Source organism: Urocitellus parryii, chromosome 15 (genome assembly GCF_045843805.1).
Source record: "Urocitellus parryii isolate mUroPar1 chromosome 15, mUroPar1.hap1, whole genome shotgun sequence".
NCBI classification, from domain to species: Eukaryota; Metazoa; Chordata; class Mammalia; order Rodentia; family Sciuridae; genus Urocitellus; species Urocitellus parryii.
Genome location: NC_135545.1, coordinates 48,279,983 through 48,307,578, shown reverse-complemented (window position 1 = coordinate 48,307,578; position 27,596 = coordinate 48,279,983). Strand labels below are relative to the sequence as shown.

The window sequence follows — 27,596 nt, the reverse complement described above, 5'->3', positions numbered from 1 at the left end:
TATTTATTTATTTACTTTTAGTTGTTGATTGACCTTTATTTATTTACTTATATGTGGTGCTGGGAATCGAACCCAGTGTCTCACATATGCTAGGCAAGCACTCTACCAACTGAGCCATGACCCCAGCCCCCCCAGAATATTTTTTTAGAGAGATTCTTCATCATCCTCTTAACTTTCTTATTCTTTTCTCCAAAATCTCCAAAATCTCTGTTGCTTCCAGAAACATCATGCTTTCTGATCTTTACCCCACCAATTGTATGCATGGCTTTTGACTTAAATCTCTTGCATTTTGCCATAGGAAATAGATGATGTAATCACCCTATAATCTGTCAGGAAGGGTTGACTGTAGTTTTGGATTCAAATAAATAGTTTTTAACAACCCATTTTTAATTATCTATGTCATCTTTAAGTGGTGGGAACTTTCTAACTATTACTGAAATTTCCGTTATAAATTATAGGGGTTTTTATAAAGTTCGTTTTTATTGTGAAATCTAGAAAATTACATTGAACATGAACAATTTAATAGTTATGAAGTGAAAACCCGTGTAAATTCCATCACAGTTAAGAAAGAACATTGCCAGGATCCCAGAGTCTTCCTGATCATGTTCCTCTCATCTTGACATTTAGGATAGCAATTTCTATTTTTTCCTTTATGGTTTTACCACCTATTTATGAATTCCTAAGAATAGTTTAGGTTTGCCTCTTTTTGAACCTTTTCTAAATTTATTATCCTTTAATGTGTTTTTATATTTACTTCCTTCCCAATCTAATATTGCTCTGATTTATTTCTACTGCTGTCTTCTTAGTCAGTTTTTATTGAATCACCTCATGCTTTGATTTTGATTTTCTCTGAGAGGAAGGATCTCTCAAAGAGGTAGGAAGGGCTGGGGTTGTGGCTCAGTGGGCTTGCCTAGCACGTGCAAGGCCCTGGGTTTGATCCTCAGCACCACATAAAAATGAATAAATAAAACAAAGGTATAAAAAAAATTATCTCCTCCCTTCAAAAAAAAAAAAAAAAAAAGAGGTAGGAAGAGAATCAGATGTTGTGGCCAAGGGCAAAGGATGCATCCTGGAGGAAGTGGTAGGCATTGACTGTGGGTATTGCTGAAGGGTCAAAATGCAGAGTAGGAGAAAAGCATTTTAGTTCAATGAAAAGGAAGTCGTGTGATCATTAAGAGGGGAATGCCAAAGCAGTTTGAGTCGGGGAGCCAGATCTTGAGGTGCCATAAACAGGCAGCAGGAACCAGTTTTGCTACCTTCAAAGGCAAAGAGTGAAATGAGCCTGCTGGTGGAGCCTCCTGCCTCTCTCTTTGAAGTCAGGGAGAAGATGCGAGAAAGGAAGTCAGTGAGCTAGCAGGACCTTTTGGCAGCGGGGTGGGAATGGGGTAGAAGGTACAGATAGAAGAGCTGGTTTACAGAGCACTTTGGCTTATCTTTTCCTTAGTCAGGAGCATGCAGAGAGGCTGGTTGTAGGGTCAGAAAATTGATGACCATCAACATGAGACTAGATGGTGGAACTCCACGGAAGTTCAGAGTAGTTGCTATCTTGTTAGATGTGCCCAGGGGAATGAGTTTTTGGTTGAAGGGAGTGGCACAGAAAAGGAACTTACAAGGAAGAGAATTGAGCCATGTTTTATTGCTCCCCCACCCTATTACCTTGGACATACCGTGCTTCAGTTTCTCCATCCATAAAGTGAGAGAGCTAGATGAAATTATTTCTGGATTCTTTGCGTTCTTTAGTTAGCCATGGAGGAGATTCTAAATGCTGCATAATTACCCTGAGTGTTCTGATCTTTCAAAAAGGACCCTGAACCTTTTTGGAATAATTTCTTCTGGACCAGACTTGATATGTGAAAATCTGATTCAGTCAATTAAGAAAATTAAAAATTGATTATTCATTTTTTTAAGAGATGTGTCACTTTACCAAAAAAATTCTTTTGAATAGTAAGATGTTATCATGCATTTAAAACAATCAATTTTTACAAAAACTATATTCACCCCCAGCTCCCACGGGGCCTATAATATAAAAGGAAGAATACTTGCAGAGGTGAAAGTTTAGTGTGACATTAAATCTCAGCATCATCTCCAACTGCTAATTTGCCAGTTATTATTTCACTTCATTTAAGTGTCTGCTGAAATGGGACTTCCTTAGGGAGGCCTCTCTAAAAATAAATCTCTCTCTGTCCTCTTATTCTATGTTTTTTTTTTTTATGCAGTTAGCACTACCATTTTATTACATATTTATTTACTTTTTCCATGGTTGTAATGTGAGATCTCTAATGATAGAGTTTATTTTACTCATGCTATTGTTCTGCTGCCTAAACAGTCCTGGTGTAGAGGAAATGTGTAGTAAATATTTATTTGTACTATATACCTATGAATGAATTTCATTCTATTGTGACCTATAAGAAAACAGATGTCAAATTCAGAAGTATTTTTAGGATTCTTTTTTTGGTGGGGGGGGGTATCAGGGATTGAACCCAGAGGTGCTTAACCACTGAGTCACATCCCCAGCCCTTTTTATTTTTTAATTTTGATACAGGGTCTCACTAAGTTACTTAGGGCCTTGCTAAGTTGCTGAGGCTAGTTTTAAACTTGTGATCTTTTTGCCTCAGCCTCCCAAGTCACTGGGATTATAAACATGTGTCACCATGCCTAGTTTATGATTTTTATTTGGTGATTTCTAGGTTCCAAGGACTACCAACTGGTTACATGGTCCCGGGATCAGACTTTGAGAATGTGGCGAGTGGATTACCAGATGCAAAGGGTATGTATTCAGTGCTTTTGTGGAGGTGTATAGCTGGATAAACTAGAAAGTTAACAACAGCAGAAGTTTCTTCCAGTATTTGTGAAGGTAGAGGATACATGATATACACCTCACACACATGACTTGTTGGCTGAATGGTTTATACATGCCATACTGGCTTTGAGATCTTTAAGAACTAAAGTGTTTAGCACTTTGAGGCTGAAGAGCCTGTCAGTATTTTTTTCCTCTTGTCCTAGTACAAGATAGGGTGGGTACACACTGAGCAAGTGGCCATTGGCTTCATTTCATTGTCTTTAATGGGCTAAGAAGCCTACCCTTGTTCTCTGCGGGCATTCAGAGTCCTTTCTTCCATCAACACAGCCTTTTCTATGAAGCTATTTCCAGTCTTTTTCAAACGTGATATTTGTTTGTTACATAAACCACAGTGGTAACTGGCATGAATTGCTCTTGTGACTCAATTCAATTCTGCCTTGTCATGGGGCTCTCTTTTCCTCCTTCAGTGGCTTAATCCCTTGGTGGGAAGAAATGTGCCTGACTGGTATTGCATCCTCCATGCACCTGGAACACCACTTTGCATAGAACTAATGGAAATTTTGTAATATTGCTTAGAATAAAATCATTGTTGAGCATTTTGGCCTGGTCCCATCACATTATTGCCTTTTCAACCTATTTTCTCCAAAAGGTGTCATTTGCTCAGATGCTTTGAGGTTATCATTATGGATTAGTTGAATAACTCCATTATTGGAATTTAATTTTCTCTGAGCCTTTCATAAACTCTTAATGTCTGGAGTAGAATAATAGGGTGTTATCCTGTGTATTTAACCAGGGGGAGTTGGTGATGGTCACAAACTATTTTGATTCTACCAGTTCTTCGCTGACACATCTATCCTGTATAAGTCCCATTTTTAAATCAGAGCTCTTAGCCAGGCAGACTGATCATTTCCACTGATCCTTTGGTCCCTCATCTTCTACCCTTTGTTGCAGCTCTGTGCCAATGACATATTAGATGGTGTTGATGAGTTCATTGAGAGCATTTCTCTTCTGCCAGAACCAGAGAAGACCCTGCACACTCAAGATTCAGATCACCAGCATAACTCAAGCCATGGAGAGGAAGAAGGTAATGTGTCAGACTGATGTCTTAGGGGAGGGGCCACAAATTGTACAGTAAATACTCCAGAACCTACTCATCAAAAATATTTTCCAACACTGACCATCTTTTCTGCCAGTGGTTAAGGAAGATCCCCCTAGCAGTCTCCTGGAAGAGAGGAAGTCAGATCAGCTGGGTCTGCCTCAGACTCTGCAACAGGAGTTCTCCTTGATCAACGTGCAAATCCGGAATGTCAATGTAGAGGTAAGTTGTAGCTTACTGAACAGTGCCTCATGCTTGCTGATGGATGTTTGTGGGGGTGGAAACTATTTCAACTATGATTTTAGCTGGCAGATAGCTTTTCTGTTCTTACAGTTAAAACTCTCTACTCCTTGCTTAATTTCTGGGTTTTCTAAAGATGTAGGTATTTCACAAATACAAACTCTTTTTCTGATCCTGTTCTTTTCTCCTAAAATGAGCAGAAGTCATGTACCTTAGCACCTCCTCTGTTGGTCCAGTACCTCCTTTTACTATACATGGGTGCTTGCTCCAGGAGTCACTGGGAAGTTAAGGGCACAGCTGACCTTGGAAGCCAAACCTCCTGACTCTCCCAGCCCTTTGTGCAGTGCTGTGCTGTGCTGTATTCCCTTCTCTTACAAGCTGGTCCTTTCCTTGGTGATTTACATTCAGAGTAAAAGGGCCACGCAAACCTCTTCACTACTTAGCACTTGGACCAATTTACCCTTTTCCTTTTAGACAGATATTGAAACTCTTTCTTCAGAGAACTGAGTATCCAGGAAGCAGTTTTAAAGCTTGATTGGTTTTTCTTTTGCCCAGATTTAGTTAACTGTAGGCAGAAAGATGTGTTGTTACATAATTATCTCACTTGACCTTTAAAACCATTCTGTAATGAGTGGTTTTACCTCACTTTACAAATGAGGAAATCAAGACACCAGAGATGAATGATTTGTCCAAGGTCAGCAGCTATTTGGTGGAAGATATAATGTTGGAATCCAACTCTAGATTTCCCATGTATTTGGCTCTTTTCACTGCTTTCTGGCTGCCTTCTTTAGTTGGCAGCACAAGAAATCAACAGATCTAAAGGATGTTTTGATTAATTGGCCATCCCCATCAGCTCCACTCATATACTCCCTTTGGCCCAGTGAAGAACAGTGTGGCTAACCTAGTGATCTGGTTTAAGAAGGAGGTCTTGGTACTTTTCCTCAGGAGTACGTCTTAAAAATTATGAGATATAATTCACATATCACACAATTTGCCTTTTTAAAGTATGTGATTAGTGGTTTTTAGTGTAGTCACAAAGTTGTGCAACCTTTCACCACTGTCTATTTCCAGAATATTTTCATCATCCTGAAAAAAACTTCCTGTAACCATTAACGGTCACCTCCATTGGCCCTCTCTCCAGCCCTGGCAGCCATTCATCTGCTCTATGTCTATGGATTTTCTAAGAAATACTGTTTTGTTTTGTTTTGTTTTGTTTTGTGATACTGGGGATTGAACCCTACCACTGAGGCACTCTGCCACTGAGCAACATCCCAAGCCCTTTTTATTTTTATTTTTGAGACAAGGCCTCACTAAGTTGCCCAGGCTGGTCATGAACTTGCAATTCTCCTGCCTTAGCCTCCTGAGTAGCAGGGATTACAGGTGTGGTCATCATGCCCAGGTTAGAGTGCTTTCTATGTTGAATCAGGTTATTCATTTTAACTTCTTCCTGCTTTATTTTCTCATCTCAAAGTAAATCCAACAAGCTTTAGTTAACCTCAAAGCTTTGGGTCGAAGCTTTTTAAGTAAAAATACTTTGAATTCATTAAGGCAGTACTAAGATTTTAAAATCTATTTTGAAAACAGGTTGTTTCCAAACTCATTTGTCTTTGTGGACTGTCTCCCTTTATCAGGAATGTGGAACATTCAGGTAGCTTATTTACATCTAACTGCATCTTGCTGGGGGTATAGCTCAGTAGTAGGAAGAGAGCCTGATTAGCTTGTGTAGGGCCCTGGGTTTGATCCCCACACCGCAGAAAAAAACGAAAAAAAGAAATAAAAATAAATGTTCATTTACATCTGAAAACCTTGCAGTTTGCCTGCTAAGAAGTTGTGGGTCTGTGTCTTGCAGATGGACGCTGCAGATAGGAGCTGCACGGTGTCCGCGCATTGCAGCAGCCACCGTGTCAAGATGCTGGTGAAGTTCCCAGCTCAGTACCCCAACAATGCCGCCCCTTCCTTCCAGTTTATTAACCCCACAACCATCACATCGACCATGAAAGCTAAGCTGCTAAAGGTGGGGATCTGGGTTCCCAAATTTTCTTTGCTTCTGTAAGACAAGAGCTCTGCTGTGTGCATCAGTGTCTGTGCTGAGTAGGGAAGTTAAGTGGAACTCAAAGATTTGGAAGCCGCCTGTCCCCTGCATGCTGTGGTATTAGCAACACACTGGCCTATCACTTTGCGTAGACAATGTTAGAGCAGTGATTTTTTTTTTTTTTTTTTGATGTTTAATTTTTTTTTTTTTTATTATTGGTCTTTCAAAATATTACATAGTTCTTAATACATCATATTACACGGTTTGGTTCAAGTGGGTTATGAACTCCCAATTTTACCCCGTATACAGATTGCTGAATCACATCAGTTACCCTTCCATTGATTGACATATTGCCTTTCTAGTGTCTGATGTATTCTGCTGTCTGTCCTATTTTCTATTATCCCCCCTCCCCTCCCCTCTCCTCCCCTTTTCTCTCTCTACCCCTTCTACTGTAAATCATTTCTTCCATTTGTATTATCTTGTCTTACCCCTCCTTTCCTCTTATATGTTAGAGCAGTGATTTTTTTTTTTTTTTAAACATTTATTTATTTATTTTCTTAGTTCTTGGCGGACACAACATCTTTGTTGGTATGTGGTGCTGCTGAGGATCGAACCCGGGCCGCACGCATGCTAGGCGAGCGCGCTACCGCTTGAGCCACATCCCCAGCCCCCGAGAGCAGTGATTTTTAAAAAAATATTTTTAGTTGTAGATGAACACAGTATTTTTATCTTATTTATTTATTTTATGTGGTGCTGAGGCTCAGATCCATTGCCTCCCATGTGCTGAGCAAGTGTCCTACCACTGGGCTACAACCCCAGTCCCTGGAGCAGTGATTTTTAATCTTTTCTGAATCATGGATGTCCTTTGGATGTCTAATGAAGACAATAGATCCTTCTTCAGAATAATTTGCACAGATTTTGCATATAACTTCAGAAATATTGAATACTAGGATATGAATTGCATGTAATCTCACAGAGATCATCAAAGCTATGCACTAATCTTAGGTTAAGAACCCTGGAGTTCTGTTTATCTAGAAATAGGTAAGACATTCTGAAGCTAAAAGATATTTGATAATCAGATAATAATGTGTATAGATTAAAATATTAATTAAAATAATGTGTATAGATTAAAATATTTTCCATCCCATAGAAGGAACCAGGGTTAGCTTGGAGATAAACTGTCTAGCTGCACAGGCAAGGTGTGTGAAGGACAGCAGTATGTGGTTGCAGGTGGCACAACCTGGCAGTTGGTCTTCAACTCTATGTGTCAGTGAGATCTAATCAGGCAGAACCTCTCAGAAAGTGCTAGGAGTCAGGTGATGGCAAACATTCCTCAGTTTGAGCAGTGTGACAAGTGAAGGAACTGAAGTGTCCTCATAAGCCCACGCTGACCTGAACATTGCTTATCTTTACCCATTTTGGATCATATGCATTTGATAGTTCCATCCTATTGTGGTATCATGTGTAATCAGACGTTTTTTAAGTGGCTTAAAGATCTCTGAAATGCTAATTATTCAGATTTTGTGGTATTTGTCATTTTAAACTTGGATTCTGAATATTTCATTGCCTAGTTTGGACAAAAAAAGTACATATATATATATACATATACATATATCATTTTATACTGACACACATATATATACATATACATATATACATATACATATATACATATATATGTGTGTCAGTATAAAATGATAGGCTTAAAATGAGAAGTGTCAAATTTAAAGGTCTAATTCAATGCTAATAGCAGTGTTAATGCAAGCCACATGTAATTTCAAAATTTTCCAATAGCCACATAAGAAAAACTAAAAGAAGCAGTGGGTTAATTTTAATAATATTTTAATCTAATCTAGCACATCCAAAATATTATCATATCAACGTATAATCAACATCAACTTATTGGGATATTTTACACTTTTTTCTGTACCAACATTCACTGTGAGTTTTACAGTGCCTCTGAGTTTGGACGAGGCACATTTCAGGTGGTAGGGACAATGGGTCTAGTTCATAGGCCTGTCTTCATTGTGGGTGTCAGTTCACATCTGTGGCATGCATCTTAAAATAGTAGGATTTATCACTTTAAAGAACAAAAAAATAAAAACACATTATAATTTCTGCTGAGGAGAAATCTGTTCCCCTCTGGCTATTTTTCTCAGAGCCATTTTTAGTCCAGCCCAGTGGGTATCACTTCCAAGGTGCTGAGATTTCTCATGAAGGAGGTGGGGTCAGGAGAGATCAAAGAGCCTGAATTCACTAGAAAGAAAAAATAGCTATTGTCATGCTAGAACCAGTGTGTGTGTGGCCGGCCTCCTGGGCCAAGGAAAGGCTTCCCTAGGAGGTTCAGGACCCAGTCCTTCTCCTTGAGGGCTGTGGAAGATAAGTGCATTGCCCTGGAAACCTTAGACCTAACCAGACCTCAGTCCTGCAACCATCATGCTTCTGCCCACTTTGTAGAGTAAAGCCAAGCGGGAGAAATGGGATGCTCTTCCTGACTGTGTTCTGGGCCTTTTCTAGATCCTGAAGGACACTTCCCTGCAAAAAGTGAAACGCAACCAGAGCTGTTTGGAGCCCTGCCTGCGCCAGCTCGTCTCCTGCCTTGAGTCTTTTGTGGTGGGAAACATGAAATTGTGTATCGACCTAGGCTTTGGTGTCTTGTTTCATATCTTCTCCTAAAATCCTGGGCTCCCTGACTTTCTAATGTCATACCCCTGTTTTGTAACTCAGCTCTAAGACAGGCTGTGGTTTTTAGTTTGTTGATTTTTAAATTTCAGAACCAAGAAGACAGTGCTTCTAGCAACCCGTTTGCGCTCCCAAACTCTGTCACACCACCTTTGCCAACTTTTGCGCGGGTGACCACGGCCTATGGGTCATACCAGGATGCCAATATTCCCTTTCCTAGGACTTCTGGGGCCAGGTTCTGTGGAGCAGGTTGGTCTCTGTGACTTGCTGATTCTAGATTTCAAGGGAATACAGCCAAGAGTGTCATGTATTCTATATGAACATCTGCCTTAGAAAAGGCTTCTTTGTTTTCATTTCCTAAGAACTCAGAACTTCTTTGTAGTAGTATTTTATACTATGAGGCCACATTAGTTTCTGTGAGTATATCCCACCAGAGTTGGAGTCTTCATTTGTTTCATTCTGATGAACTTGGATTTGAGTCTAGTTTAGAGCCCTGATTCTTAACAGAGGATAAGTCCCCTGTAGGGAATGTAAAGCATCTGTGGAGACTTGATCCAGTCCACATATATCCCATCCGTCCTAGATCCTGGAGATTCTCACCTTTGGGCCTATGCAGAGTCACTGTAGCATTAGCCTTTGCAATTTTTAAAAATCTGTCTTATCCCTCAGGTATATTGAGACAGAAAAACAGATTGCCCAGTCCTGTCTTGGCACTTCCCACTGACGTGCGCATGTGCTGTCTCCTTTGTCAGGTTACCTGGTGTATTTCACAAGGCCCATGACAATGCATCGAGCAGTGTCTCCAACAGAACCCACTCCCAGGTGAGTCTAGAAGATGCTTTTACGTCTATATCCAGGGGGCCAGAAGTGGGCAGAAATATGGGAAGGACCACTGACTCTGGCTTTGGACAGTTTGTTTTAGTTCTTCAGTAAACTCCCATTGTAAGATTCATTCAAGAAAGATGTTGGTTCATTAAATGCAGAAAAGCTGAGATTTCTGCTATAAGGTTGCCAAACTACATGAAGGGGCAGCTTCATGAAAACTATTGCCGAAACAAGGCAAATCCTTTGTTAATATATGTTTTCCCTATTGTTATTACTTTATTATTATATTAAAATTTTTGGTATTTGATTTACTGTTAAACTGAAAAAAAAAAAACAACATAAAGATCACCTGTAGTCCCACAACACTGATACACCATGTCTAACATTATCAGAATACATGTAATTTTAATAAGTTATATAAGGAGTATGTTGGGAAAACTCAAAACAATGCAGAAGCTTTAGGTTCAAGTTTGAAAGCCCTTCCTTTCTTTTTCCATGAACTAGGGGGATCCCTGTGTGGTTCACTGAGCTCAGGCAGCTTATCTAGACTGTTTTAGTTTCTTCAGCGGTCCTGTGGAGATGCTGATAGCACTTTCCTCTGGAGCCTAAACTAGCAAGTCCCTTTAAGGCCTTTGAAAACACTGCCAGTACATGGGGAGTGCTCAGACTATGTTTCCTGTTGTGACCAATGTTTTTTTAAACTTTAAGATCATACAATAGACTTCTGGTTCTGCAGAGCAGTGACCAGGGTAACGCAGAACACACAGTATCGTTAGCTCAGCACAGTTAGGAAGAATCACGAAGCAGTGTGTGAACAGATGCCTCTGCTGAACTGGGAAAGTGCCAGGCTCCACACTAATCCAGGCAGATGAGATCTTCTTGACCCATAAGAACTGGAGGTTAAGTAACCAGGGAATTTGCCTTACATTAGATTCCATATTGGGAAGGTTAGACCAGAAAAGTGACCTCCTTTCAGAGGGTCACAGTGAAGATCTGTACCTGGACTTTGGATCACATGTTCTATAGGAACATTTTCAGCCAGCAGTACTTTATTGAAATATAATTATCAGTACACACATTAAGATGTGAAGCATTGTCCTTGCCCCTCAAATTCCCAATTCCTTTTCCCAGTTTCTTGTTGCCCAGAGGAAACCACTGTCCTGGCTTCTATCATCATAGTTGAGTTTTGTCTGTTCCTAAAGGTTATTGAGGTACACACGCACTGTTTTATGGCCAGCTTACGTTGCTTGACTTAGTGATACTAAAATTGACCCACGTGGTTGCCTCTGTCAGTAATTGGATTTTATGAACATGATATAGGTTGTTCCCCTATTCTTGAATATTTGGAGTATTTCCAGTTTGGGGCCATTATGTACTGTCCTTTTTATGAACACAAGTATTAGTTTCTATGCCCAAGGAGTGGAATTGCTGATCATAAGATAGGTGTATGTTTAATTTTATTAGAAATTACCAGAAAGTTGGTGCACAGTGGTTGTGTCATTTTGCCCTCACATTAGTGGTGTTCAGAGCGTTTATTGCTCTACCATCTCTCTAAAACTTTGCATTGCTAATCTCTTCAACTTCAGTGGTTGTGATGGGCATGAAATATTATCTCCTGGTTTTAATTTACATTTCCATGATGACAACTAATGATGCCGAGCAGCATTTATGTACTTACTAACCATCTTCTCTTGCCAGGTGCCTCTTCAGGTATCACGCACTTTTTCCCTTGACTGTATTTCTTATTTATTTGTGGTGCTTGTCTATTTTGGTTGCAGATCCTTTGCTGGAAGTGTTTATTGATTTTTTTCCTCCTCTGTGGCTTGTCTTTCTCCTTCCTTAATGGTTTTCAAAGAATAGCAGTGTTCTATTTCGATGATGCCCAGGTTATTACTTTTTTACTTTGTTAGTGATTTTTGTGTTTCATCAAAAAAATCTTTCCCTACCCCAAGGTCACAAAAATATCCTTCTCTTGTTTTCTTTTGAAAAGTTTACAGTTTTAAATTCCTTATTTAATATCTGTGATCCATCTCTCATTTTTTTGGTGTGGATGATGGGTAAGGGTCAAAGTTTGTTTTGTTCAGTAGAGAGAAGTGGTTGTTCTGGCACTACCTGTGTAAAGCTTTCTTTGTTGGTATTGATACCTTTGGTGAAAATCAACGGACAACCTATCTGTGGTCAGTTTTTGGACTGTCTTTTCCTTCAGTGGTCGCTTTGTCTCTCCTTATGCTAACACTATACTCATGATGTAGCTTTGTGTAGAGTCTTCACACCGGATGGCAAGAGTCCTCCAAGTTTATTATTCTTGTTTAGTTTTTTTGTTGGTTATTATAGGTCTTCTTACATTTTCACAAAATTATAACATTAGCTTAGTTTCTTTAAAAAAAAAACCAACAGAACCTTGCTTATATTTTGATTGGGATTGTATTAACTCTTTAGATGAGTTTAGAGAAAACTGACATCTTTTTAAAAAATTATTATTTTTTATTTGTTCTACTTAGGTGCATATTACAGCAGAGTGCATTTCAATTCATCATACACAAATGGAACACAACATTTCAATTCTCTGGTTGTTCATGGTATAGAGATGTACCATTCGTGTAGTCATACATGTACCTAGGATAATGATGTCCATCTCATTCCACCATCTTTCCTGCCCTCATAACCCATCCTCACCCTCCCCTTTGCCCAATCCAAAGTTCCTCCATTCTTTCCAAGCTCCCCATCCTCAATTATAGATCAGCATCCACTAATCAGAGAAAACATTTGACCTTTAGTTTTCTGGGATTGGCTCACTTCGTTTAGCATGATATTCTCCAACTCCATCCATTTACCTGCACATGCCATGATTTTATTCTCTTTTAATACTGAATAATATTCCATTGTGTATATATACCTCAGTTTCTTTATCCATTCATCTATTGATGGGCATCTAGGTTGGTTCCAGTTTAGCTATTGTGAATTCAGCTGCTATAAACATTGGTGTGGCTGTGTCACTATAGTATGCTGATTTTAAGTCCTTTGGGTATAGACGAAGGAGTGGGATAGCTGGGTCAAATGGAAGTTGGATTCAAAGTTTTCTGAGGAATCTCCATACTGCTTTCCGAAGTGGTTGCACCAATTTGCAGTCCCACCAGCAATGTATGAGTGTCCCTTTTTCCCCACATTCTCACCAACACTTATTATTGCTTGTATTCTTGATAACTGACATTCTCACTGGAGTGAGATGAAATCTTAGAGTAGTTTTTATTTGCATTTCTCTAATTACTAAAGATATTGAATGCTTTTTCATATATTTGTTGATCACTTGTATATTTTCTTCTGAGAGTGTCTGTTCAGTTCCTTAGCCTATTTATTGATTGGATTGTTTGATTTTTGGTATTAAGTCTTCTGAGTTCTTTATATATCCTGGAGATTAGTGCTCTATCTGATGTGTGTGTGGTAAGGTGTTCTCCCACTCTGTAGGCTGTCTCTTCACATCACTGATTTTCACATCATTGATTGTTTCTTTTGCTGGAAAGAAGCTTTTTAGTTTGAATCCATCTCATTTATTGATTCTTAATTTTACTTCTTGTGCTTTAGGAGTCTTATTAAGGAAATCAGGGTCTAATCTGACATGATGAAGATTTGGGCCTATTTTTTCTTCTGTTAGGTGCAGGGTTTCTAGTCTAATTCCTAGGTCCTTGATCCACTTTGAGTTGACTTTTGTGCTTGGTGAGACATAGAAGTTTAATTTCATTTTGCTGCATATGGATTTTCAGTTTGTTGAAGAGGCTGTCTTTTCTCCAATGTATGTTTTTGACACCTTTGTCTAGTATGAGATAACCGTATTTATGTGGGTTTGTCTCTGTGTTCTCTATTCTGTACCATTGGTCTTCATGTCTGTTTTGGTGCCAGTACCATGCCATTTTTGTTACTATTGCTCTGTAGTATAGTTTAAGGTCTGGTATTGTGATGCCTGCTGCTTCACATTTCTAATGCACATTTTTTAAAAACTAAGTTTGTTCCTAAGTATTTGTTGTGTTTTAATGCTATTGTAAATAAAATTTTAAAAATTGTTTATTTTCTAGATGTTTCTAATATATGGAAATACAGTATATTTTTAATAAGTTGATCTTGAATCTAAATTTACTAATTAGTTCTAGTTATTTAAAGCTTTGAGTTTTCTGTGTATACAATCATGGTAGTATCCTGTGCTTGTGCAGATAAAGCATTTTCAGCTCTAAAAGTTTTGCTTGGTTCTTTTGTTTTTTTGGAATTTTCCTTTTTCTTCCCATGTCTGTTCCTCTTGGTTTTGGCAAGTGCTATGCATAGCACTACTTACAAATATGGGGGAAAAAAAAAAACAGCCAGTGTAGATAATTCTCTTTGTCAACTGCAGATCTCTCTCCGCCTTGTCTGCTTATCATACTGGCTTGATCGCACCAATGAAGATCCGCACAGAGGCCCCTGGGAACCTTCGCTTATATAGCGGGAGCCCTACACGCAGCGAGAAAGAGCAGGTTTCCATCAGCTCCTTCTACTACAAGGAGCGGGTAAGTGACAGAGCCATGGCCTTTGTTTCTTCCCCTTCTCCTGGATCGTTCTGTTTGCCTGCCCACCGCAGCCAAGTTAGTAGTCCTTTATAGCTCTCACGCTCATAGTTTGTTTAAAGGCCATTGCTTTGCTCCTTTCCGTTGACTGTAAGGTGGAGGGAGGGGTCATTGTACTTACAGTCCGTGTTCTTCACTCCCTATTTAACCCAGTCCTTGGATTCCCCATTCATTGAGTTGATCCCTATTATTTCAGTTAGAATAATTAAGCTTCCAGTCTTTGTTGGTATTCTGATGTTTGTCAACAGATTAAGGGATGTTCTGAAGGCTTGGAATCTGACATAGTGGGAATTTCACAGTTGTGAGAGTTTTAAAGTTCATCTCTAAAAGGTTCTTCTGCTAAAAATACATTTAAGTTCCCAATGGAATACATTGGTTTATCCAAAATCCACCTGATCTTATCCTTACGTTCTGGAGTTCTTAAGGAACTCACTGTCCTGAAAGCAGTTCTTCTTGTGCTGGCAAGAACCTTGGGTAACAACAGTGGAGAGAATGGTGGCAGAACTTTGGAATAATTGATTAAAAGAACTCTTTTGGGGTTGTCAGATTGAGAATCTGGCATGACAGGCTTTAGCTGATGACATGATGTGGTAAAGAGTTATCACTGAGCTACTGCATAAACTCAGTGCTTAGGAATTCTTTGTTGTTTTCCCCCACTAACATGAGAAATAGTGAATTGTCTCTAACTAAAAGTTGCTTTTTAAAAAAATTTAATAACTTTAAATATAAAAAAATGAATTTCTATCAGGTATTAGAAGTGCCTTCACGCCAATTGCAGGATACTGTCCACCGTTGTCTTGTACTGCTAGCCTGACCAGCTCTGCCTTTAACTAGTCTCAGGGTTACTTGTGACTGAAACAAATGGCAGCAACTGATCTGACCAGTCCTAGGTAAACCACTCAGTTAAATAGGGAAAATGACTTTCTATTGCCTCCTGTCCAGCTTTCTACAGTCCCCTTCCACACAGCTCCTGGCTGGCACAGACTTCCCTGGAACATCTTCCAAACTATGTCTTCCCCCAGCTCTTTACATTAAAAATTCTTAGCTCTTTTTTTTACAAGTTAGCATGTAATTGGATAGATGATTTGATAAATTGCTTAGAACGAGACATTTTATTGCCATACAAGCCATATAAACTCATGGTTAAATAAATGTGACTCTTATTTATTTTTGTAGTGCTAGGGATCAAACCCAGCCTCCTACATGCAAAGCAAGCACTCTCCCACTGAGCTATAGGTGAGAATTTTTTTTGACATCAGGGCCAGGTCGAGGAGACCTTTTAGTCAGGGCGATTCTGAATTCCTCTCAGTTTATGCCATGTGTTACCATGCTTGGGTTGGGATTGGGCAGAGTAGAGTGACTAGCATTTTTGACTTTGTGATAGTGTTGAAAGCCTCTGTTCCCAGATGGGACCTCTCCTCCTGCAGAAGTAGTGGTAAAGCCTACATTACTATTTACAATGCTCTGGCCCTTTTTACTGCACCACTATCATAAAGAGGGACCAAAGCATCTGCAAACTAGCAGATAGTATCTGCTGGGGATAGAGGATGGAACGTGATATTTCAGTTTGGGGGAGTTCTTGCTGTGCAGCTTCTCCACAGAAGATGGGCCATTATAGTACCCTTGTTTGACATAGTTAGTGGTATTTAAGTTTTAAGTAGTGACCATTTAAAATGGGAGGTTGCTATGATTATAATTTCACAGGAAATTTTTATTCTGATGTATAAAATATTATATAGAAAAGTTCACAGATCTTAAGCATGTAATAGAACATCTTAAGACCCTCAGAGGCCCTGGGGAGGGGAAACACATTTTAATGGATGATGTGTAATCATTATTAGGGTAAATCATTTGAAATTGCTGATATTTGATCATTTTGGATCTAAAGAATAGTTTTGTGTGGTTCAACATATTAGCTTAAGAAGGCAAGAATGAGTAAGTCATTATTATGTGTTGAATTTGAAATAAACTTACCTTCCTTGAAGCTTGTTTGTTGAGAGCCACAGCCGAAGGGGCCCCAGCAAACTTCCAGCTGCTAGCAAACTTCCAGCTGCCGGCTGATGATTGGCTCACAGCAGCCCCAGCAAACTTCCAGCTGCCTGCAAACTTCCAGCTGCCGGTTGATGATTGGCTCACAGCCACCCCAGCAAACTTCTAGCTGCCAACTGATTGGCTCCTCTGCGGTGATGCTCATTGGGCTGTTTCCCTGCCCTTTCAGACCACGGAGCTGCTCACTGGGGGACTTTTTTTTCTTTAGAACACACACACACACACCGCACCACACAGCTCTTCAGGAAAACCCTCAGAGCCCAACTGCCACCACCGGCTTCCCACAAGCCTCTCAACCTCCCCCACTCCTCCTGTTCTTGAGGCGGATTGGCTGGATCGCATGGGCGGAGCCAAAAAAGTCCCCCAATGAGCAGCTCCGTGGTCTGAAAGGGGGGGGGGACAGCCCAATGAGCATCACCGCAGAGGAGCCAATCAGTTGGCAGCTAGAAGTTTGCTGGGGCCGCTGTGAGCCAATCATCAGCTGGCAGCTGGAAGTTTGCTGGGGCCCTTTCGCTGTGGCTCTCAACACTTGTTTATGTCCATCCTATTTAAATAGGTCAGAGGGGGGATTAAAGCAGTGGAATACTCCACAATGTCCTACATAGGCGGCTTTGTCTTCCTACCAGAGGCCCATGCATCTTGAGGGTCATTTTCTAGTCCGAAGGAGTCTAGTTTCACCTGTCAAATAGTATCACTTTATTGTTTTGTCCTGGAAACTTTTCGGTTTACCACATATTTTGGTGCCCCATTTTTTCTCCTGCATACCTTTATTCCCTTTTAGATCTCTACCACAAGAGTGTTAAATGAAGGAGAATGGCCGGGTGTGGTGGCACACGCCTGTAATCCCAGCCTCTCAGGAGGCTGAGGCAGGATTGCGAGTTCAAAGCCACTTCCAGCAAAAGTGAGGTGCTAAACAACCCTGTGAGACCCTGTCATCTCTAAATAAAATACAAAATAGGGCTGGGGATGTGGCTCAGTGGGTGAGTGCCCCTAAGTTCAATCCCTGATACTAAAAAAATAAAATAAAATAAATGAAGGAGAATGAAGGAGTAGAATATGCCTGCTCCAGGCATGGTGGCGTATGCCTATTATCCCAGCTACTTAGGAGGCTGAGACAGGAGGACCAAAAGTTTAAGACTAGCCTCAGCAACAAGGCGAAACCCCCATCTCAAAAAAAAAAAAAAAAAAAGAATATGCCAACTTTATGACCTAGAAATGAAGGAATTACAGGGTTTTTTTTGGTGGAGAGAGTAGTTTTTTGGTCAGAGTTGTGTTGACATTAGCCTCTGTATGCCTGGGAAGCAAATCCAGGGGCACTTAACCACTGAGCCACATCCCTAGCCCTTTTTTATATTTTATTTAGACACAGAGTCTCAATGAGTTACTTAAGGCCTTACTAAGTTGCTGAGGCTGGCTTTGAACTTTCAATCCTCCTGCCTCAGCCTCCTGAGCTGCTGGGATACAGACATGCGCCACCACACCTGGCTACAGGGTGTTTTTGAGATTGCAAAAGATATTTATAGAGCCATTTAGAAACGACTGTTTGCTTCTCTTGTGTTTTCAACCTGACCTACTTAGGTTGGATTGTATATTCCCCCAGTGTTCTCCAGATGGAATTCCAAGGATTGCTCCTAAAAACTTAAAAATGTTAAGAGACCTAAATACCTCTCAAATTTCATAGGAATTCAGAAAGCACAGAGATGCTAACATGAATGAAGTTGGCAAGTAGACCAGCTATTAATCGCTGATAAAATGTCATGCATGCTTAGAATAAATCAGAAGGCCCAGAACTTAAGGTAAATATTAGGTTGCCCTACAGACATTTTTAAAAAAAATTCTCAGCCTCTCATCTTCGTTTCGGTTTATGTTACCAAAATAGCTCTGATATAAATAACTGGGGAGGTCTTTCAGTTAGCAGAGTAACTAGAGATCTCCATAATCAGTGTCATTTGCTCCCAGTTCCATGCTCAGGTGCTCTTGTTAGCAAGAATGTTCCTCCTCAGCTTAGTTCCCCACCTTCCCCTCAGTTCTCCAGGGCTCTCCCTTCTCCCTGACCTTGCTCTGAAAATAGTCCTGCAGTCCCTGTGTCATGACACCCATTTCCCTCCTTCCCCCCAATCACACCCTCCCCCAAATTGGTTATCGAGAATGTCTTCCATTTGGGGAATGAGAATATACTCTGAACACATTCTCCTTCTCACCTGTCAGAGGGGAAGAATCTTCTCCTGTTCCTCCCTGGCACTATGACCTTAGTCCTTCCTACCTCGGACCTTCTCGTAGTTTCTTTGTCAGAGTTGACACTAGCCTCCATATGCCTGAAATGTGACTGAAGATGGATGAAACCGAAGGTGGGCTTGGAAGGTGAAGGCGTGGGGGGAGGCGAGGAAATCCAAAACCTGCTGTGCTGAGGTTGACAAGTGTTCGTCATTCCAATTCCGGTTTTGCAGTATATATACCTTTTAATCCATCAGATGTGTGGGAAGCTTTCATTTTATTCTATATTTTTCCCTTTTAATTTTCTTGGTGTTTTTCTTCCCTCCTCCTGGGTGTAACGTTTTCACGCACAGATGTCTCCTCGCTCTGCCCGGCGACGTTGGTCCATACAAGCAATTAACGACTTCCCGGTACTGTGCGCTGTGCAAATGCTCTCCTTAACTAATCCTGTCTCTACCCAAAGGCCCAAGAATAAAATGCCACCTGCCTGGCTTTGAGGAACCTGAAATGACAGCTGGCTGGTTTTCGGGACCAGCAGAAGTGAGCCCTACACTCTGGGGAGTCAGGCACTGAGGACTGCCTTCTTGTTCAGTTCAGTGTTTCCAGTGGCTGAACACCTTCCAGGTCACGACTGGAGTCCTTTGCAAATGAAGCAATACTGGGTTCTTGGGCGGAACCCTGATTAAATGACTTTAGCTCCCCTGATTTCACTTGGAGCTTTTGTCTAATTCCATGGAGCTTTCAAAAGCCTACCTTTGGCATGTGGGGAGCAGAGGAAGATATAAGAGGCTTCTGCCATTTAGTCTCTATTTTCATAGTCTCAGTCTGGTTCTGAGAGGGAAAGTTTCCCACCTGCTTCATTGGCAGGATACATAAGCTAGTTTTATCCTCCAGGAATTATCTGGAACAAATTTTTCCCTTAGCCTCAGTATTTTACATTAACATTAAAACCTCTACTGCAGATGCCCCTCCCCTTCTTCCTTTCTGACTCATCCTATTGGCCATCTCCCCTCTTCTGTCTTCCTCACCCATTCCCTTCATGTTTCAGTAGTGCCAAGGTGACCTCAAGGCAGCCTTGAGGCTCTGTGTAAATTTTGTTTGGTATAAAGAATGTTTAGAGGACAGTCCTTTAGCCTATTCATAAACACCTATTGAAATCAGGAGCTGGATTAGCAGGTACCAACCTCTGCTGCCAACAACTTGCAGGTGGAGCCACCAATATGGCCACCTTTCCTCAAAAAGCCGATTCCAGCCAACCCAACTGCTGAATTTCCACTGATTTTCCAGAAGTCCTCGTTTCTGCTGCTCTTTAAATAGGAACTCATTTTGACTCACTGCCCACTCTGCTGATTATTTATTGTTGATGGGGTTGCTGCGAAGCAGTTGGTGGCTTATTCTTGGGCTGTTTTTACATTTAACCCATTTTCTGGCATTGATGTTGCCTCCAATTGTAGCAGTAACACTGGTGGTACAGTCGCGAGCTGGCTATTGGTTGTCATTCAGTGCTATTAGCACCAGTGCCTCCTCCCCCCCCCACCCTTCTTTTCTGTCCTCTTTGCCGTAATCCATGAACACCTTCCTGGGATGTTCAGAGGGACATCCTGGAGCTCATCACGTAATATTTTGTCTGTCTTGCTTTGTCTCTCTTCCCTCAGTCCCTTCTCATGAAATCTGTGGGGAAGGGCATTTTGTGTTGGTGGATCATTGAAAAGACCTAAGAGAAATGCACAATCCTTTTCTCCCAGAGGTACCAATTCTACCTCACAGCGAAGTCGCCACACTAAAGCCCATCAGAGTGAGATTGGAGCAGTGCAGGAGGGGCAGGAGCTTTTACACCACAGTGCCCTTCCTTACCCCAGACAGAGTAACCACATCTTAGCCTTTGTTATCTGAAACCCAAGAATCCTGGGAGAAATCCATGTGTTGTTACCTGACAGTTGCTAAGTCGAGAGCCTCTTAAAATGTCCCGTAAGATGTTAAGGAGAAAAGCATTCTTAGGGAAAATGTGAGTGGAGCAGGAATGCTTTTTATTGCTTAGGCCCTGGAAGAAACACCCTGAAAAATTGTCCATCTTCTTGTTAGGGAGCAACCAGGACCCAAGGCCCCAATTAACATCTCATTTGAGATTATAGCATATTGTCATTTAGGCAATCTTGTATTTAAATCTCCAGAATAACTGGCCATTAGACATGATTACTGAGTGACCCTTGTAGGCTGAAAGAGAAATATGTCATATTTAAAACTCTTAGTCAACAAATTTGAAAATACACAATACCAACACTATTTTGTAGCCTTTTAAGGATTTTTGACATTGTTTTGTAGTCATTCCTTGCTGGATTAAGAAAACTACTAGCACTGTTCCATAATTGCTTTGACAGCTTGATTCCTGGTAGCAGGAATTAGGAGGATCCCATTTGGGGGAGCCCCTTCTTTTGAAGCCTGAGAGGCAACTGGGTGAAGTTCTATGAAGACCTCCTCTTCATCCAGTACAGATCAAAGTTAAATCCTCGAGGGCTGGTGTCTCCAGATGTCCCAGGAAACACAGACCATGATTTCCATAATTCAATAAGAATAGTTACAAAAAATTGTCAAAGACCGCTGCCAATATTTTCATCAAGTATTTATTGATGACTCACATTACTGTCTTTCTACTGATCTTGTAACACAAGACTGCAAATTGGGGAACAGTCCTAAGACATTTCTTTGAACTCCCAAGTTTTCTTCAGTCTTAACAAATCCACAAAAGGAGATTTGGAGGTGCAGACACTGAAATCCAGCCTGAAGTAACAGTGTCATGTTCTGAGTCTGCTTGCCCCATTGGAAGCTGTGTGGCTGCAGGAGCTGCAGCAGGCTGACTACTCTGACTTAGCTAGATGCAGTCATGATGCTCAGGAGAAGTGACTGCAGAAGGATTGATGTGGAAGGATGATATGGGAGCAGGCGTCACGAGGATCAAATGTGAATCTTCTTACACGCAGAAATGGATTCATTTAAAAGTGGACCAAACTATTTACATTATTAACAGGTATCTTAGCCAGGTCTTAAATTTTTTTCCCTGGTTAATCTAGAATCATATACAGTGAAGAGGGAAAAAGTTAACAAGAATGACAGGCCTGTTGAAATCTCGGCTAGATGACCATGACCTTGAATAAGCCCCACATCCTCACTATATCATGGAGTTGCAGTGAGGTGCCCAGCCCAGAGCGAGCAGGCCACCAGTGGGGATTAACATGATGGTAATAACAACAGACAAGACTTTAAATCCTAAGCCAAACATTTGTACTCTTGGACTTGTTTCATTGTCAGTTTCTAAATGAACTAATCTACTTGCAAATGAACCACTTTTGGCACATGAGCCCTCATATGATTAATAATGTGTTGTTGTTGTTTGCTTTAAAAACCAGGAAATTGTGGTTATTTTCAGTGTGTTCTAAAAGCTAGTAGGCCTGATCCTTCTCGAGGCCTCCATTTATTTAAGCTGTGTCGTTAAATGAACTATCCTGAGTTGCTCGATTGCTCAAGTGCTTCTCATTTTCTCTTTATAATAAGGAGCCAGAGTGACTTCCTGCAACAGTATTTTAGAAGCCTTCCAACAACTCGGAAGAACAAATTAGATGGATCATATTCCATTCCAGGTGGAATCTTTTTAGCATAAGGTTTTTTCTTAATCCAGTACCCTAAGTCTTATTTGAGATGGTCAGTTGTGTGGGACCTGTGGGTATGTTGTTCCCAGCTAGTGAAGCACCTTATACTGTTCACTGTCACTGCAGGGTACATGTACATGAAATTACCGTCCCTCCAGCAAGTTGTGCATAGTATTGAGTGCACATAACTATGTCCATCTTACTTCAGTTAACACTGCCTGCTCCCATGACAGGTTGTTTACTCTTCAACATGTACATCCTTCACTTGCTTCCAAGTCAGGATGTTTGTGGCTAAAAGGATAGTATGTTTGTGAGTATGCCCATAATCCTTCTTTTGGAAAGAACCAGGGCCTGAAGAGATGAAGGGCTACCTGACAGAATAGATTAGGCATCCCCTTGTGTTGAAGAATAATGACTTGTTAAGTAGTAAATAGTAACAGAGTTTCTTAAACTCAGATGGGTTAAGGTTCCAATCTGATAGTGAAGCATATGTACTACATTATGGTGTGCCTGCCTGAAACTAAGTCCAGGTGTCCTGCATTTAATATGTTCCAAGACATGTATTGATCCTTTAGGAAGTTATATGCACTTGGCACCTTTGGATTAGATGGGACATCAGTGGTCAGAATTCCTGGATTTAATCCAAGACTAATTCATGAATAAGTGATTGTATAAAAATCACTTGCAGCCAGGCATGGTGGCGCATGCCTGTAATCCCAGCAGCTTGGGAGGCTTGGGACAGGAGGATCGACAGTTCACAGCCAGCCTCAGCAACAGTGAGGCACTAACTTAGTGAGACCCTGTCTCTAAATAAAATACAAAATAGGGCTTGGGATGTGGCTCAGTGGGTAAGCACCCCAAGTTTAATCCCCAGTACCACCCCCCCCACCCCGGCCCCGGCCAAAAAATCACTTGCAAAGAATGAATTTGTGAGTAATCAAATAATGATCTAATTTAGATTCCTGAGTTTATATATTCATATTAATTATATATTTTTAGGTTGCATTTTTTGGTGTGCACCCATATCTTTACATTGTATCCTTATTGACCTCATGAGATTGACAGCAGAGTCCATCACTGGCCCCAAGTTATCAGTGAGCAAAGAGTAAATGCATGAGACTAAATCCACAGTAGATAATTAACTTTCCCAGGGTCATATTGAACAGTACATGTGGTAATAAGACCAGTTAATTGTGGTTTTCTAAATCCAGATGTCAGGCCCTATTCATTTGTTCCTTTCCCCTTCTTTGTTAATAAGTATGTCTCTCCATTCCTTAGTTTTGAACCACTTTGGTGATCTCTTTTGAACTTCTGGAAATAAAATAGATTACTGCTCCTGTGGCTGGTTGTCATTTTGAAGATACCAGATGGAGCTGCACTCTAATAATTCTGGATTTCCAGGACATTTCCCATTTCACACACACAGGAATGGCTCTGGGGAATTGGGACCCTTGCTCATGATTTCTCATGTCCATTATATAATCCCCTGACTCATTTTTGGCTTCCTAAAATGATCACTTTTAGAAATTATTTAAGTTGCTAGAAATATTCCTGAGCTGCCAAGTTTCTGTCTTCCTTCATGGATTAAGGTTTGCAGAATCTACACTGAAATGTCTAAATTAAAATTTCTTTTTAAAAAAATTTCTTAAATTAAAATTTCAACAAACCCTGTTGAACCTGTCTGAGAAGAAGAAACACACACACACACACACACACACACACACACACACACACCCCTACACCTTTGATTAGTTTCAGGCAAGAACTTTGAACCTAGTACTTTAACAATCTTAAAATTTGTTCTTCTCCCACATTTTGGGGCCTTTTACTAACTTATTTACCTGCTGTCTTAATTAATTGATTAATTCTGGCTTCCTGGTATCTGGTTTTGAGCACCTGCAGAATGTAGCTAGTCCTGCATTTGGTGCCTATTTTCCTGTTAGGATTTTGGATCACAAGGTCAGTCCCTTTGTCATCCTTTTATTTCCTACAGATGCTGATTCATGTAATTGTGGGCATGATATAATTTAAAGTTTCTGCAAATTACCAATGACCCAAATATAATATGCTCTGCAACTCTGGGTTTCCACTCTTCAAAGTCCTCATTAGTTCTCTCTTGTCGTCTCCCCCAGAAATCAAGGAGGTGGAAAAGTAAGCGCGAGGGATCAGACTCTGGCAATCGACCCATCAAGGCTGCCGGGAAAGTCATCATTCAAGATGTTTCATGCCTCCTTCCTGTTCACAAATCACTGGGAGAACTGTACATGTAAGTTCAAGAGTTCAAGTAAACTGCCCTTATTGCTTAGTCAGGATCCATAAACCTTTTTTGTAAGTGTTGCAAGCTTTTCTTCAAAAGCAGTTTCAGTAGAAGTTCAGTGTGTTAGCTTTCTCTTGTTTTATAACAAATTACTACAGACTTAGCAGCTTCAGACAGCATACCTTGCAGTAACCGTCTGTACATAGCTTCACTGAACCCTCGCCCAGGGTCTCACTTGGCTGAAATCATTACACTGGCCAGGTGGTGTTCTCTTCCTAAGCCTTGGGTCCTATTCTAAGCGTATTCAGTTGTTGACAGAATTCAGATCCTTGCAGCTATAGTATGCTCATATGAATTTCATCTTCTTCAGACCAACAGCAGTGGTTCATAGACCCTTCTAAGGGCCCAGATGATTAAGTAAGGCCTACCCAGGATAGTCTGCCTTTTGACAGACTCAAAGTCCAGTGCTTAATAATGTAATCACAGGAGCAACATCCCATCAATATTCACTGGTGCCATTCACTTTCATCGGGAGGATATGTATGGCAGTGGACAGGAATCTTAAAATTGGCTCTCATATCCAATATATAAAACAAATCAAAGGCATCACCTTGGTTGAAGAGGAGTGGGAGATGAGTGACCAGCATGTTTGCTAGCCTGTGGTTCTCCTGCTTCTTCCTGAACTTGAACACATAACAAGAAGTGTTTATTTTGTATTATTTTAACAGCCCAAGGCTCTTCTTAGTTCACAGTGTTGCACATATTTAAATCCTTTAAATCTTGGAAACTTCACATAAAAACTGGTTGACAAATTAGCATTTGAGTCTGGCTTCCTGTCCTGACTCAAAACAGCGAGGAATTCACCTTCTCTGGATGAGAACCCATAGCCCTCATAGCTCTCATTAATCCTAGTGTCAGATAGCAGGCAGCTTGAGGCCAACACAGTGAAAAACATTTTGAGTGAACAGCAAAGAGGCAGTTGCTAGGCTGTTAAACCAGAAGGAATTGACTTAGGAACTTAGACTGAAGGACACTTTTTTATTCTTTTTTAAAAATTTCAGATTGAATGTGAATGATATTCAGGAAACATGTCAGAAGAACGCTGCTTCAGCCATGCTTGTTGGAAGAAAGGATCTTGTCCAGGTACATGCCTCCCTGTTGGTGCAGCTTGGAATTTCCCTTTATGACCAAGTTGTTGTCACTTGATAGTCATGGGTTAGCAACATTTTTGCCTCCTGTTTTGCAATTTTTTTTTTGTTTTGTTTTCTTTGCTAATCTATAGCAAAATCCCCAGATCATTGACTAGGGGCTGGGGACAAGAAGGGATTGATAGGTGACAGCTGAGGGCATGGGGTTTCCTTTTAGGGTAATGAAAATTTTCTAAAACTGCTTGTGGTGATGGTTGCATAACTTTGAATACACTGAAAACCACCAAATGGTAGGTTTTAACTGGGTAAATTGCATGTTATGTGGACTATATTATAATACAGCTGTTTAAGAAACAATATAGACACTGTGCATGGTGGTGCACACCTGTAATCCTAGTAACTCAGGAGGCTGAGGCAAGAGGATTGCAAGTTTGAGACCAGTCTCAGGTCAGAAAACCCCAGATCATTGACTATTGTCATCATTCTTACCAATGGTTAGTTGGAAAAATCCTAAAGAATTTACTGATTTTTTTTTTTTTTTTTGATACTGGGATTGAATTCAGAGGTACTCTACCACTAAGCTACATCCCCAGCCCTTTTTATTTTTTGAGAGAGGATCTTGCCAAGTTGCCTGTTGAGTTGCCCATTTTGGTCTTGAATTTAGGATCCTCCTGCCTTGGCCAGTCTGATTTTCTTTCTTTAAACTACATCTCTTTTCTCTTCCAGTACCACAATAATCATTGCATACCTAGTTTGAGTATGTAATTTTTGCCATTTGCACTTTCAATTCTTATTTCTTTTCCCTCTTTGTTTTTTCTTTTTCTCTTTTGGTTTTGGCGATTGAACCCTTGCATACTGAACTGCATTTCCAGCCCTTTTTAATATTATTTTGGGAGAGGATCTTGCTAAGTTGCACAAGCTAGCCTCAAACTTGTGATCCTCCTGCCTTAGTTTCTCAAGTAGCTGAGTGGTAGAGCACTGGCCTAGCATGCATGAGGGCTTGGAGTTAAACCCCAGCACTAGGGGGAAAAAGCTTCATTCATAAAAATTTACCAAAGCATTCTTTTAGGTATAGATGTTGAGTTTTAAAAAAAGATTTAATCTTTAAAAAAATTTAAATTTCCTTTATCTTTTCAGGAACACATCAGTTTACTAAAGCAAGCTGCTCCACACACACACACACATACACACACACACACGCGTGTGTGTATGTGTATATATGTGTGTGTGTGTGTGTGTGTGTGTGTTGTTGTTGTTATTGTTGTTTGTTTGTTTTTGCCTGGGGGTAGGTGGATGTTGGAGATTGAACCCAGGGGCTCTTTAACACTGAACTACATCCCAGTACTTTTTACTTTGTATTTTAACACAGGGTCTCACTAAGTTGCTGAGACTGGTCTCAAACTTGCAATCCTCTTGCCTCAGCCTCCTGAGTCACTGGGATAACACTGTGTACCACCATGCACAGTGTCTATATTGTTTTTTAAACAGCTGTATTATAATATAGTCCATATAACATGCAATTTACCCAGTTAAAACCTACCATTTGGTGGTTTTCAGTGTATTCAAAGTTGTGCAACTATCACCACAAGCAGTTTTAGGAAATTTTCATTATCCTAAAAGGAAACCCCATGCCCTCAGCTGTCACCTCTCAATCCCGTTTTGTCCCCAGACCTAGTCAACCACTAATCTACTTTCTGACTCTCTTGCATCCTTATTCTTTAGTCTGAGGATTAGATTGAACAATGGAAATTATTAGAGGCTGTCCTATTAGCTTGGTATTTTTTCTTGTAATCCTCCTAACAAATCAACACCAGGCCTTTCCTTGGCTTTTATCTGATTAAAAAAAAAAAATCCCTAAGATTTCCATTTATTTTCTAATAAATACTGTCAAGTTTTTGCCTGAACCCTTTATAAGAGAAATGTAGGCATGAATTAATTCTTTTTTTTTTTTTTTTTTTGTACTGGGGATTGAACCCAGGGGTGCTCTTCTACCACTAAGCCATATCCCCAGACCTTT

At 40.4% G+C, this 27,596-nt stretch overlaps 1 protein-coding gene across 3 annotated transcripts in view; it reads left to right on the top strand.

Moving 5' to 3' along the window:
- Wdr59 (WD repeat domain 59) overlaps positions 1-27,596 on the top strand; it is an 80,376-nt gene that overhangs the window by 40,409 nt on the left and 12,371 nt on the right. For 2 of the 3 annotated variants that reach the window (XM_026399274.2, XM_026399273.2), the window contains 10 exons: positions 2,688-2,767; positions 3,752-3,884; positions 3,994-4,118; positions 5,986-6,150; positions 8,686-8,781; positions 8,943-9,099; positions 9,603-9,672; positions 14,057-14,210; positions 24,307-24,440; positions 25,493-25,574. In XM_026399274.2, coding sequence (XP_026255059.1) covers positions 2,688-2,767; positions 3,752-3,884; positions 3,994-4,118; positions 5,986-6,150; positions 8,686-8,781; positions 8,943-9,099; positions 9,603-9,672; positions 14,057-14,210; positions 24,307-24,440; positions 25,493-25,574 — 1,196 coding nt within the window. Of the gene's footprint in view, positions 1-2,687; positions 2,768-3,751; positions 3,885-3,993; positions 4,119-5,985; positions 6,151-8,685; positions 8,782-8,942; positions 9,100-9,602; positions 9,673-14,056; positions 14,211-18,883; positions 18,941-24,306; positions 24,441-25,492; positions 25,575-27,596 lie in introns of all 3 variants that reach the window. The other variant, XM_026399275.2, reaches the window with a different exon arrangement.